Genomic DNA, 15,173 nt, shown 5'->3' on the forward strand with positions numbered 1-15,173 from the left:
GGGACTGTTAGATCTGGTGGGGATAGATAGAGTAAATTAGATTAGAAAACCCCCAAATCCCCTTTCCAACTTTCCTTTATGTATTAAATCCACCTGCCCAGTGTTTTTTGTTTGTGTTTATTAGCTCAGGGCCTGGCACTGCCAGGCTACCCTTCCCCAAACCAGCTTACTGACTCTAAACATCATACTTGAACCTAACAGTTAAGTCAGATAATATTTAGGAATAGTATATTAGCTATTTCACTCTGAAACCAGTAAGGATATCTTCCTCTTTGTAGCTTTCATAGCATATTATTAGCATTTCTTTTATTCTCTGCTTTATACTTGACTGTGTGTAAAATATACTTGAATGTGTGTAAAATCCCCCTTATAAGACAATAAGCTCCTTGGACCCAAAACCATGTCTTATTTATATTCATCTTTTCTTAAATTCCTTGAATACTGCTTTGAATATACTAGGACCTAGTAACAAGGCGAGTAATAAATGTTTGTTAAATATGCCAACAAATGAGTTACAAGTCATCCTTCTTTTAATTTTTCTAACTCATGGAAATCTATTTTTCTGTTCTTTTTAACCCCTAACACAAGGAGGAGGGGGGTGATGAATTCCTTGAAACAAATATGCAAAGTTAAACAAAATAAATTCCCTCATTAGCTGTGTCCAAAAACAAAAAAAAATGCATCATTCTGCATCCTGAATCCATCATCTCTCTATCAGGAGATGGATGGTACATTTCATCTGCTATCCTCTGGAATCAGGAATGATCATCTCGTTGATCATTATTCTTAAAAGTTTCAAAGCTGTTTGTCTTTACAGTGTTGTTAGTCATCGTATAAATTGGTCTCCTGGTTTTGCATATTTCATTCTTCATCAGTTTCTAAGAGTTTTAAACTTAATAATATTGATATTATAGCACAATTTTTTATTTAACTTTCATAGTAAATTAGCAACTGGGAAATAATCAGTAAATCACAAGCAATCAATGACTTTTATTATAGATTGGTACTTCATAAGAACTAGTCCTAGAAAATGTATCTGTCATACTAGATTATCATAGTTGATCATTTATTATAACTAAATCAACCATATACTATTATCATAGCCCATCTTCTGCTCTGTAAATTAAGCTTTATTATTATAACAAACCATTCACCAGGCATTCACCAGGAAATTTTACCTGAATGATAAAATGTCTAACAAGCAGTGAGATGAAACTATAATAAGTATTTTCCCCAAAGCCTCGAAAACAACAGCATAGGCGTGATCTCTCTCTCTCTCACACACACACACACACACACACATACACACACACATTTTATTTCCCTGAAGATATCTCTTCCAGTGTAAGTTCCAGTGTAGTAATAGACAATATATCTTAATGCTAAAAATGCATTTACTAAGTAATACTAAACAAGTTGTCCAAAGGAAGAAATAAATGAAAGTAATTCTATATGACTTTTAAAACCTGGGAACATATGCTCACTGAAACCTGTAAAAGTATAGGTCATAATTATATCTGATAGTAATTGCATGCTATAAGCATATGGGGAAAACACCAATTTTTAAAGGCAAGTTGAATGGTTAATGTGGAAATATGTTTTGCATAATTTTACATATATAATTGACATTGTATTTCTTAATTCCTCATTGGGTGGAGAAAGGATGAAGGAAGAGAGAGAATTTGGAACTGGAAATAAATTTTATTTTAAAGACAAGTAAAAAACTAGAGAGGAATATTTTTTTTTTCCTGTAAGAAGTACTCAGAGGAGAGAGAAGGGGGTTAGTTTCAATCAACCTTTGGACAGCTAAAACTGGACTCACACTACATAACTTTTGTCACTTTAACAATACTGTTATCTGGATGATAAAAGACAAATATAAGAGAGGTCAGGATATGGTAGACTGTAAAATTACATGATACCATCAAAGAGAATGTGTCTAAGTACAGATAGTAGGCAAGTCTATTAGCAGTTGTTCATTGGTATCAAATGAAAGAAGCAATCTTCCTCCCCAAAGACCATGAGTGGGAAAGGTAACAAGAAGTTTCTGTAGAAGACAATGACCTTAGAATTCTCTAACGATAGCAAGTGGCTGGAACATTCAGATAATGATGAGGGGGATTTTATTCTGTTGTGATTCTTCCCTTAACAAGTTATCTGTCACCACAGGTTAGAAAGCAGACTGAGAAGACACCTACATTCCACTCCTTCATAGAAATGGGGGGGGGGGGTCATGAATGTGATACACTGCATATACTTTCAGCCTTTTTTAATGTATTGATCAGTTTTGCTGACTTTTTTCTTTTTTTCTTTAAAATATTATTTGCAATTATTAGATGTCTCTGGAGAGAGCAGGGAAGAGATAATGGGGAAAATTTGATAATTTTTTAAAAAAGCAATAGAAATTTTTAAATTTTTAAATTAAAAGAAATTAAGGTAACCACTTATAGTCCTGTTCTTTTACTTCATGAATAATTCAGTTGTAAAATGGGCCTAAATGCAGGAAGACTTGGGTTTAAATCTGGTTCATAACTAATGGCCATGTGACCTTGAACCATTCACTTAATCTGTTTACCTCAGCTTCCTCAAGTATAAAATAGGAATAGTAATAGTACCTACCTCAAAAGAGTGTTGTAAAGATCAAGTGATGTTAACTTTTTGTAAAAATATTTAGCATATTGCCTGGTACATAGGAGATGCTCCTTAAATGCTTATTTCCTTCCCATATATATTAATAAAAACCCATTTTCCTTTAAAAAAAAAAAGCCAGTTTCCTCTACCAAAACAAGGATTTACAGAAAGGGATAAAATTCAAGAACTTACCTCCCTGACTTTCTCAATGGCAGTGGTGAAAATGTAGATAATAACAATCCACTCTTGCACTGTAGGTTGAGGCTGCATCTCTACCAAGACAGTATATGTGAAGAGCATGAGAAATGTCAAGTATGCCATCTGTGGAGACAGGATACATATATTACAGGAATCAATGAGCTAGTAATATAATTAGAAAATTATCCTAAGGAAACTCCCATGATACAAAACATTTTTATAATTTATCTTTGGGAATTGCCTTTTTTTCTTTATTTCTCTTGTTTGGGGGGAGAAACATAGATAATATGGAAATTTTGTCTGTATATCTTCATATGTATAATAGGAATCATATTTCTTGCTTCTCAATGGGTGAAAAGGGGTTGAAATCAAGGAAAGGATTTGGAACTGAAAATAAAAATACCATGGTTCTTATTTCAGACTTGAATAAAATGATGCAAAACAGTGGTTAAATGAACTGACCAGATTCAGATTAAAAGTAAATAACTGAGGCCAGAATTGAACTCAAGTCTTCCCCTGTCCAAGCCCAGTGGTCAATGCAATTCTCTACCTAGCTGCCTCTACTACTTACAGCTTGAATACAAAATGTCTTCCATCAATGTCTTCTCATCCTTTACTATTCTTAATCATTGTCTTTTATCAGAATTCCATGAAGAATCTATTTTATTAGAGATATTCCTTTTGATTTGTTTTATTTTGCTTTTATGTTTCATGGATATAGTGGAAGGACTCTTTTATTCCTCATCATTTTCGCTATATAAGCCACTCATGTTATTTTTTTGTGTATAAGTTATTGGTTTGACTAGATAGTCTTGAAAATTCTCAGTGGCAGCAAACCATAATCTTCTCAGGGTAGATTTGATTTTTTGATACAATGATAAGATATTTGGAAGCAATAATTTTAAAAATCCCTCTACATTCATTCATTTATTCAATAGAAGGCATGAATAAGCTCTTGACACCGTTTTCTATCAAAACCTCATCAGGAAGTCCTGGTTTCAAGTTCCAGCTCTGCTCCAAACTGGTTGTTTAACCATGGGCCAGTTACTTAATCTTTTAGATAGAACTCTTTGAAATTCTTAAGTTAATAGAGACAAGGCTGAACTACATTGAGAGAACAAGTATTTTATAGGAGCACTGTAGTCACCAAAGAGAGGATTAAAGAATAAAATGACATTATGGATCCTTTTTCCCAAGAATCATAACAGAACTTCTATATGTTCAATGAGTATTCTCCCCTGCAAAAGCGTATATCTAAAAGGACCTACATTTATTTAATGCATTCAGACTTTTTCATAGTAACTTTGCAACATATGTGTTGGACCTCATTTATGAACCTCATACAGAAATTATCAATCTACTTGAGGCAAGCCCCCAACCCTCTACTTATTCTAATATACTTCTCACTGATTTAAAATACTAGGTAAATTCAAAATAGGTTCTATGTATTCTGTAGAACACAAAATTTCTATTTTCTCAAGTTCTCCACCATCCAAAATAGAACCTGATATGTTTACAGAAAGCTTGACTTTTTAAAAAATGTTATTTTATCCTGCCTATTTTTTTCTAACTGGCTTCTATAAAGTATGTATATGTGCTGATTTTCATGGAAAACTATGAAGACATATGCCATAGACTTGGGATCATTAACTGAAACTGAAGGGTCCTTAGAAATCATTTATTTCAACCTTTCTTTCTCATTAAAAAACCAAGAAACAGTTACTTGGTCAAGGTAACAGTTATAGTTCAATGCCACCAAAGGGGAAGAAGGAAAAAAAAAGCATTTATGAAGCAATTGCTATGTGCCAGGCACCATACTATTTGCTTGGAAAATATTATCTCATATGATCCTTGCAACAACTCTGAGGATGATGCTATTATTATCCTCATTTTACAGCTGGAGAAACTAAGATAGATGTTAAGTGACTTGTTCAAAGTCATTCACCAGGAAATGTCTCAGGCTAGATTTGATCGCAGATCTTCCTGACTCCAAGAACCAGAATTCTATTCATTTAGCCATCTAGCTACCACAGTCAGTCGTATGAATCCAGTCCACTATTCTTTCTGCTACCACTAAAATCTATGCCCCTGTTAATCTAATCTAGCAAGATTTCCTCAAAAAGTCAATAAGAGGGGCAACTGAGTGGCTCAGTGAATAGAGTGCCAGACCTGGAGGTGGAAGGTCCTGGGTTCAAATATGGCCTCAGACACTTCCTAGCTATGTGACACAGGGCAAGTCACTTAACCCCCATTGTCTAGCCCTTACTGCTCTTCTGCCTTGGAACCAATACTTAGTAACAATTCTAAGACAGAAGATAAGCCTTTTTTCAAAAAGTCAATGAGAAAACATTGCATTCCAGGAATTATGAAACTCTCTTAGGTCATTCATAGGAAATCATATCATAGTATAAAAAAAGGAGGACCCTCCCCCCCCAAAAAAAATAAAAAGGACCCTAAAGCTTCAGGAGAAACTTCCATTCCGATTCCTGAAAGAGTTCTCTCTTCCTCTCCCCTACTTTCCTACACTTGTCACTATTTTCTACACCATCATTTCAAACATTCAAAAATCTTCCCTTCAGTTTGTATATCCTTTGCTTCTTGAAGAAAAAAAAAAAACAACCATGCTCTTAGTAGCTTTTCTGTAAGGAGCAAAACCACTGAAACCACTAATTACTAAAGTTAATAAGACTTGAAGCAATGACCAACCGTGTACAACCAGAACTTGACAATCGGAGCATTGTAGAATTCATAAATTTTTCTGGTTCCAGGAAGGCTTTGGGGTCCATGATATGAAGCAAAGTTGTGGCTATCATCAGGTTTCTCATCAGATCCCTTTTCAAAATCATAATTCTTCTGGTAGTTTAAAGAGGGGGAAAAAAAGTGGAGAAACATTTGTTTTATTCTCAGGAAAACATACCGTTCTACTGATTATTTTAAAGAAACAGCCTAAAAAAGCAATTTGTTCTTCTGGAAACCACCCAATTAGTGAATCCACTTTCCCTGTGGGAGAGGCACAGTGTGACATAGGGAAGAGAAAGCTAGTCTTGGAAGCAGGAAAAGTGTTCAAGTCTCACCTTTGACACATACTGGCTGCAAAATCTGTTTTGTTATTGTTCCAGTCATGTCTGACTCTGTGACCCCATCTGGGGTTTTCTTGACAAAGATGCTGAAGTTGTTTGCCATTCCCTTCTCCAGCTCACTTTACAGGTAAGGGAACCAAGGCAAACGGAGTTAAGGGACTCAGACTAAGTCTGAGGTCATATGTGAACTTGAGTCCTGACCCCATTACAGGCACTCTCTACTGTACCACCTACCTGCTCCTGGTGGCTTAGAACTGCCGAGTACTTTGCTACATCCCATTTAATTCAGAAGCCCAGACAAAGAGAAGTAACAAGCAACACAATGAGAAATAAGTCTTTATGGGGCAAGAGGGCTTCTAAATAGGGTCAATTTCCCACAAACACTTATAACATTCATAAAATACAATTACACTGGATTCTCAACTGGTCAGCCTCTGACATTGGCCACAGTTTGTTGGAAAAAGAAAAACAGATTTGCTAATATCCTATACTTTTATTAGTCTAAGGCATATGAATTAGGGTGGACTCTATATCTTGGTTGCCCTAATACAAGTATAGTGATAAAGGGACACAAAACATAAGGGTTACATGTGACTCCTCATTTCCACTTGAAACATTGATTTATTCTAAAATAATGGAAGTATTCATGTTAGTGTCTCTCGGTCTTTCTCCCCTACCATTAAAGCGTTTTTCCCCTTAGTAGGAGCTCTCTCTACTTAGAGCAATAATAATCTCTAAAGTATCACAAATATATCTATCCCTCAAAACCAAGCCTACACAACTGAAAAGTAGTCATTTATACAAAAGGACAATCTCAGGAGATATGATTATGTGACCTAGTCTATTCAGATAAGTAATCTATCTTTCCTAAATAACTGTGAATGATCATTGAATTATCCCATTGCCTTGACACATTGAGTTGTGAACTTTGCCTAGAGCCAGAAGAATCAGTTTGAATCCTAACTGGCTGGAGCAAAAATAAAGTTGGAATAGCCTAGAAAATCAGTGACTTACAGTGAGATCTTAATGCCCTAAAATACCACTTAGGAAGAGCTCAGTAGGTAATCACAGTAATGGGATGAAATAACTTCTAGTTGTAATATCTTTTCTACTGTGGCATTCCATTGGATCTGAATTGCCCTTGGTTATTATGCCAATTTAGTGGAGATAATCAAATACTAACTAATGTTATCCTAGGAAAGAATGCTAAATTTGCAGGAGTAAAGTGCCATGATAAAGAGTCTACAGCTGTAGTGGGAAGAAAACAGGACATAAGAAGCAGGAGGCCAGAGCTGGAGTTCCAACTCTGATGACTAAGTTTGGACAAATCACTTAATCATTGAGTATCTCCTCATCTGTAAAATAGAAGAATAACATTTTCACTACTTACTTCCCAGGGCTGTCATGAAAAAATGGGATTTATAATCTTGGAAGTGCTATGCCCCAAAATAATTATGAATGCAATTTAGGAATTTAAATTCAAATCCAAGGGAGAGGGAGAAAGCAAGGAATCTTTTTAAGGAGGCAGGATCTGAAAAGTTAGCTGTTCAAGTTAACAGGATCATAGATTTAAAAGGGAAGGAGAACACAAAAGCCATCTAATACAATACCATCATTTTATAGATAAGGAGATTAAGTACCAAAATAAGTAAATAGCCTAATATTACACAAATACAAGTATCAGAGTCAAGATTTGAACCCTGGTCTTCTGACTCCCAAAACAGAACATGCTACCCATTTTTGGACAGAGAGGTGATAGACCCAAGACACCAAAAATGAGAAACAGATTTTTGCACATGTCCAACATGGGAATTTGTTTTGTTTTGCTATGCATATACATACAAGGGCTTTGTAGTTTTCTGTTTTTGCTTTCATGGAAGGGAAAAAGGAAAAAGAAAATTAATGCTTACTAATTTAAATTTTTTTTCTTTATTCAGTCAACAGCATTCTTTCCACTGTATTGCATCCTTTATTTCTTTTTAAGAACTCTTTGTCTCTTTTCTTGAAAAAGACTCTCATTGTAGCTGTTCTGTGCCATGAGAAACAGAATAAACTCATGTTTCTGCACAGAAATTGCAACATAATTCTTTTTTAAGATGATTTTCTTTCACTTAAAGAGACAGCAGGATAATAATAATTTTTAAAATTCAGTATTAAACTACCTTAGCCCATTTTTTCCTTTTTGTCATATATCACCATCAGCAAAAACACAAAAAACAAACAAAAAACAACCCACTATTACAATGATTAGACTAAAGAAGATGGAGTTTCCACAATGGCAAACAAGCTTGATTGGTTGAACTATGGTACTTAATTGTTCATATTTTGAGCACCCCCTTCTGGCAATATCCAAACTATCAATCTTATTTACAACACTCCAGAAGTCAGAGCTGGAGAATACTTATGTTACAACCAAATTTCAAATATTCAAGAGCTTTGGGGAAGTGTGTCATATTATCTGTGCAAGCAAGTTTAATTGTTTTTCAAGAAAGGAGTCATTAAGAGACACAAGGGTGGATCAATTCAATAGACTAGGGGTAAATGACCTCAGCAAGTTAATATTCTATAAACCCAAAGATTCCAGCTTTGGGGACAATAACTCACTATTTGACAGAAAGTGATTGGAAAATTGGAAAACAGTATGGGAAAAATCAGGCCTAGATCAATATCTCACACCCTATACCAAAATAAATTCAAAATGGGTAAATGACTTAAATATGGGGAATGAAATCACGAATAAATTAGGTGAACACAGAACTGTCAAATCTGTGGGAAAGGAAGGAATTTAAGACAAAGCAAGAGACAGACAATATTACAAAATGTAAAATGAATGATTTTGATTAAACCAAATTAAAAAGGTTTAGTACAAACAAAATCAATGTAACCAAATTAGAAGGAAAGCAACAAACTGGGTAAAAAAAAAATTTATTACAAAACTCTCTGACCAAGGTTTAATTTCCCAAATATATAAAGAACTAAGACAAATTTACAAAAAAAAATTCATGTCATTCCCCAATCGACAAAAGAAAGGAGTCACTGAGTAACTCTCAGCCAGTCAAGAGAGATTGACCAGTTAGTGGAAGGCTCTAGCTTCCAGGCATTCTACTTATATGTGCCAAAGGTTTTTTCATTCTTGGAAAAGAAATGGCTTTTGAGAGGCTGACCGGTAGTTTCCTATACACACATTCAGCAAGTGTTATTTGTTTAACACTTGTGAGAAAATTAAAATACCTTTTTTGTCATTATATACTCAAATAACATTCTTTGGTGTTCATATCAATAAATCCTTTATTGTTCAAAACACAAGGGATAAGTACAAAATAAGCATATAACTAAGCAGAATGTTTCAGAAGCAGAGTGAATCCTATATTTGAAAGACTTATTACAAGAAAGATAAATACCAATTTTCCTGTACTGTACTAAAATTACATAAACCCCCTACTACAAATAATTATAGAGTCTTTACTGTAATAATGCAATTATCTAGCCCATAAAAATCTCAATCTTAACTGACTTTTCAAGCATAGCACCGCAAGGGATAAGTGTTTTTAGCATTCTTCAGAAAACTCTTAGGAGCTAGCTAATATGTGCCTACTTTATTTGTAGTAACTCTCCAGGGAGAAGCAATTAGACTTTTAAATGTGTGAGTATGTATTTCCAGGTCTCTGTGTGTGTATATAAAAGCAGACTGAAATAAAAATCAGAAGAAACAGCTCCAATGTTTACATCAATAAAGTTGGGTTTTTTTTTTAAATAAGCACATATTTGGAACTCAGAAGAATTCAGAAGATTTTCTGGTCAGCTAACACAATGATTGTACAGTGCAAAACAATTCATTAGGGTCAAGAGATAAGGGTTTGAACCTCAGTAACATTTTTTAATTGTATGACCATGACAAGCACTCAATTACATTGTGCCTCAATTTCCTCAATTGTAATACTATATGTACTACTTCCTATTTCACAAGGAAAGTGCTCTATAAAACTTAAAAAACTAAATATGAATAGCTATTGTCATCATTATTATTTAACCAAGAGGTATCCAAAGTACAATGTTATGTCACATAAACATCATGTGCAAAAATGTGTCTACAGAAGAATTTCCAACATTCCAATTTAGGATACTTAGTAACACCTTCTCTCTGACCTTGAACCATACTACAGAATCAGGAACTTTCCTTCCCTTCTCTTCCATTACCTGCAGTACCATGGTAATGGGGACTAGTGAGAAGGAAAAGGGGAGATTAAAATTTCTAGAGAATAAGGAATAGGAACCAGGATCTAAAAGACTTGTGAGTTACAAAGTCATCTTAGGGATATAGATGCATGAGATGCTTCTTAATCCTAGAGGGCTCCCACATCCCAATTTTCTCTTTGGGATTGTAGGAACTATATATCTCTAACTTTCCTATCTTCCACCATCACCTATGACTTCTATGAGGCTTTGCTTATAGATATTTTGTGTCCTTCTCTTCTACATTCATATCTTCGGTCTCCCTATCACCCTAATAGTACTTTCTGCCTGTAATTTTTTTGTTTAACCATTCCTCCAATCTTATTTCCCAGTTTAGGACTTTGTGTTAGAGCCATACACACTGTACACACTGGGCCTTGTTTGATCTTAATTTGCATATTATGGCATTATGATTATATAAAAAATTATAGTTATATATAGCATATAGCACATAATACATTTTAAAAGTCTATAATGTAATATAGTTCTTGCATGTAATATAGCAAATACATTTTTAACTCTTACCTTCCATTTTAGAATTGATACTAAATTCAAATTCCAAGGCAGAAGAGCAATAAAAGCTAGGCAATTGGGGTCAAATGATTTACTCAGGGTCGCATAACTGTCTGAGGACAGATTAGAACCTAGGACCCTCCCGTCTCCAGATCTGGTTTTCTATTTACTGAGCCAGCTAGCTGCCTCCAGAAAATACATTTTAATGCAAAATACCTTAAAGGTATTAAATGTCATCAAAGATGCTTACTGCCCCATCAAAGGTAGATGATGCCCTTTTATGAAGGGGTCTACGAAATTCAATATAAAAAATATAAATAAAGCATATGTTGAATTCCTCTATGAAGATGGTCTAAAAAGAGGGAAATAGCAATGTAAATCAGAAAGGCGAGTTCATCTGAGACACAAAGTAAAGGCAAGGAAAGTCATAAAGCTCTTATTAAGCATCATCTGTGTGCCAGGAAGTAAGATAAATCTTGAGAATTCAAAGAAAGATAAAAATAGTCCCGACTGTTAATGAGACAATATGCAAACAAATATATATATATATATACATATAATATAGACAGAATTACTCTGGAGATAATCTCAAGGGAAAAGCACTAGCATAAATATAGACTGGGAAAATCCAACAGTATTCCTAGAGTTCAACAAAAGCAGATATTTGTATGAATGGAGTAGAGAAGATACCAATAAAAAGTAAGAATCTATGATTCTGTAACTGATTATTCTAGAAATGTGGGAATTCCCCACTAGTGGTTACTCAGAAGTACTAAAGAAATCCCTTCTGCCAATCACACAACAAAAGTGAAGTTAAATTTAGCTACTTAGATATGAAAAACATTTAGTTCTTTATCATGACTAGAGAATGAAGCATTCTGATTAATTACATATTTACCTTCACAATCATAAAACAATATCATATCATATCATAAAAACAATACCCAGACAACTACAAATTTCCAATGAGAATCCTGGCTGGGGTGGATAGAAGACAAAAATATTGTCATGTTCAGTATAGTTTCAAGCTTCAAAAAGCATTTCAACCTCTTGTCATGCCTCAGGATCATTTTTATGAATATAAATAAATCGGCCAAAGCTGAAACATTTTGGCTGAGTTATGATGGACATTAAGTCATAAAATAGTTTTCTGGGTAGTTTGGGGAAGGGGGAATGGAAAAACAACAATCTTGTGAGAATTCAGTTCATTTCCATATTGTACTTACCACTGAGAGGATTTCTTTAATACTGCTGGAACTCTGGTCACCATTATGCCATGTAAATTGAGAGTCTTGTGACTGGGGAACATGTGACATTTCTGCCTTGCTTTTGAACTCTAATGTTAGTATGGTGGGGGGTAAAAGAATACTTATGATGACCTTTAAAAGAAAACAAAGAATAAAAATTAATTAAACCCCAAAAGCATATTACATAAGGTAGATGGGCAGCATTAAACTTAAAAAAAAATTTTTTTCATAATTAGTATCTGTAATTTCAAGGATGTGGGAAACTTTTTTTAAATTTTGAATATTTTTCCATGGTTACATGATTTCCCTCCACCCTGCTCTTTCCTCCCCCCTCCTGAAGCCAACAAAGCAGTTCCACGGGATTATACATGTATCATTGTTCAAAACCTTTTCCATGTTATTCATATTTACAGTAGAGATCCTTTGACATCAGAACCCTAATCATATCCCCATAAAACTACATGATCAATCATATGCTTTTTTTTCTGCATTTCTACTCCCACAGTTCTTTCTCTGGATATGGATATCATTCTTTCTCATAAGTCCCTCTAAATTGTCCTGAGTCATTGCATTGCTGATAATAGAGAAGCCCATTACATTCAATTGTGCCACAGTGTATCAATCTCTGTGTACAATGTTTTCCTGGTTCTGTTCCTTTCACTCTGCTTCAGTTCCTGGAAGTTGTTCAAGTTCCCATGGAATTCCTCCAGTTCATTATTCCTTTCAGCACAATAGTATTCTATCACCATCATATATGTGGGCAACTTTCAATGAGGCAATTTCTTAGATAGTTGCCTGGAGTACTATAAAATGAAATAACCTACTTCACAGGATGACATGTCATCTAGGACTTGAACCCAAGTTGTCCTTATTCAGAGGTCCTCCCTCTATCTACACTGCCTTTCACCTTAGCACATATCTGTTACATAAAGGATAATCTTATTTGTACTTGTATAATTTATTAGCTTATAAACATAATTTCCTCTCAACCTTCATCTTTCAAGTAATAAAATATTTTTCCAGTCTGACTTTCCATGCAAAAGTTTCTCAAATTTTGCTGCATTGATGAGTGAATTTTTTTAGATGTGAAGGATAGAACAATAAGTAATATTGTCCCCATAGACATAACATGGTTTTAATGTAGAACAGAATTTTATATGGTTTTATTTTTTATCTCCTTCCTGATGCTATGTTGACTTTGGGGGCCACAGATGATCGCTGAACTAATGTCTTCAGTATCCACTTTCAAGAACTAGTTTAGAACCTTTCACCTTATACGTCTGAAATATATTATTTTTTACTTAAATGTCGAACCTATATTTTCCCATAATTAAGCTATGTCTGAGATCTTTCTGTAGACTTCATCAATTAGGAATTTCACTACCCAAGAAAACCTAATGCTCTTTCCAAACTCAGGCTCAACACACAGAGTCTAACTACTAATGAATTAGAATGTAAGTCATTTATTTTTCTAGCTAAAATATTGACTAGCAAACAGTCTGGTTCAGTGCACTTCAGAGAAGGAAAGGTAAAGAAAGGAAAGGGAAGAGGGAAAGTGTTGTGTTGATTATAAAAGTTGTTATTTATTCTTTTCATTGAATTCAATACACATGTTTATTAATTTCAACCATGCAGTAAAGCTCAAGGCCAGAATGGAAAGTTAAAGGCCAATTGTAATTAAGACTTTGTTAAAGTACCCTTAAGAATTCCAGACTGTAATTGCTTTGAATTTATAGTGGTCTGGATGTTAGAGATGACCATTTGGGTGAAAAGGTGAAACATTGGACAAAATAAGTTATAATATAGTCATACAAGGCAAAATACAGTATAAATGATGAATAGAAAATATTGAAAACTGTTTTCCATTTTTCCCTCCCAAGGAGGGCCAGCAGGCTGATAGAAACCAAAAAAAAAAAAAGAAGAAGAAGAAGAAGAAAGAAAGAAAGAAAAAACTATCACCATGCAAGCTGGTAATTTCACATCTCTCTAAATTTTCAACTTTGAACACACCTTTGAGGAATGTAGGACAGGAATTTTACAGATCAGAGAATCAAGAAACCAATTGAATCATGTAGAAAAAGAGGCAGAGAATTTTTTAAAACTACTGCTATTAGATCCGGAAGACAAATAATCAGGTTCTGACTTACTATTTATTTACACAACTACCTATTAGCTATGACCTTATTCAAGGTATTTAGCCTTCCTGAGCCTAAGGTTCTTTTCTTGTAAAATGGGAATAACATCTGAACCACCTACATCCATGTGTTGTGTGCTATAAAGATCAAATGAGATCCCAAACATGGAAATACTATGTGAGTAGTAAATAATATATGCAATTAAGATGGTATAATTATTTTGATGATTTTCCTAGGTATGTAAAATTACCTTTAACCAGGCATTCTTTCCCATTTTCAGACGTCCCATCCACATATCAGTCAGTAACATTTGAGTACAAGTATGAGAAACGAAAGATCGTAACCCAACAGACACAGCCAGTTTCAAGCAGGTGGAGTTACTCCAATTCTTCAGTTCATAGGTCAGCAGTTTCATGGCCATTCTCTCATTATTTTTAAATGCTTTTTCTAGTACATCCAGAGCAAGCTGACCAAACTCTCTATGATTACAAAATATGAAAGAACATGAATCAGAACACTGAAATGAACTGGGGATTTAAAAATACTTAAAGGCTACTGGAATTAATGAATTGCTGAAGAAAGAAATTTAAAAATATAGATATGTAAGAAATTACAGGAAATAATTAGACCAGCTGTTTTCCATATCCATATGGGACAAAATGAAAGGATTTAAACTATAGATTCAGAAGTGTCATTATGGCTAAAATTAAATAACCTTTTCAAAGAAATGAGGTTATTATTATTTCTCTGAAGACTGAGACTGATTGATGATCAAGGATGTGAGCAGGAAAAGGAAAAGATATAGAGATGCTTATGGTCCTATACTCTTTCACAATGGAAAAACCCATGTGGCCCAGAGGGATGGGAACTGGTAGTAGCACCTTCCCCCTATTCAGTCCAGGCTCCACCAGAAATCATTTGGGTGAGAACTTTTACATTATACAAGGAAAGCTACCCTCAACAAAAAAAGACCACTAAACTCTAGAAATAAATGACAAAAGAAGGTTTTAGAATCATTTTCCATTAAACTATCTCAAAATTTAATAATTATCTGTTTGAAATAAAATCTGTTTAAATTCTTATCTGCTTGAAATACCTCCTTGGTCCTAGGATTTTATGGGTTTTTTTTATCTATA

The 15,173-nt window shown here is 34.3% G+C and overlaps 1 protein-coding gene across 1 annotated transcript in view; it reads right to left on the reverse strand.

Annotated features, from left to right (window-relative positions):
- TRPM6 (transient receptor potential cation channel subfamily M member 6) overlaps positions 1 to 15,173 on the reverse strand; it is a 256,602-nt gene that overhangs the window by 88,398 nt on the left and 153,031 nt on the right. Inside the window, exons 17-20 of the mRNA XM_007498544.3 lie at positions 14,288 to 14,516; positions 11,882 to 12,034; positions 5,536 to 5,682; positions 2,824 to 2,952 (exon numbers count right to left, since the gene is read on the reverse strand). Coding sequence (XP_007498606.2) covers positions 2,824 to 2,952; positions 5,536 to 5,682; positions 11,882 to 12,034; positions 14,288 to 14,516 — 658 coding nt within the window. The remainder of the gene's footprint in view (positions 1 to 2,823; positions 2,953 to 5,535; positions 5,683 to 11,881; positions 12,035 to 14,287; positions 14,517 to 15,173) is intronic.

This window comes from Monodelphis domestica, chromosome 7 (genome assembly GCF_027887165.1).
Source record: "Monodelphis domestica isolate mMonDom1 chromosome 7, mMonDom1.pri, whole genome shotgun sequence".
In the NCBI taxonomy this organism is placed as follows: domain Eukaryota; kingdom Metazoa; phylum Chordata; class Mammalia; order Didelphimorphia; family Didelphidae; genus Monodelphis; species Monodelphis domestica.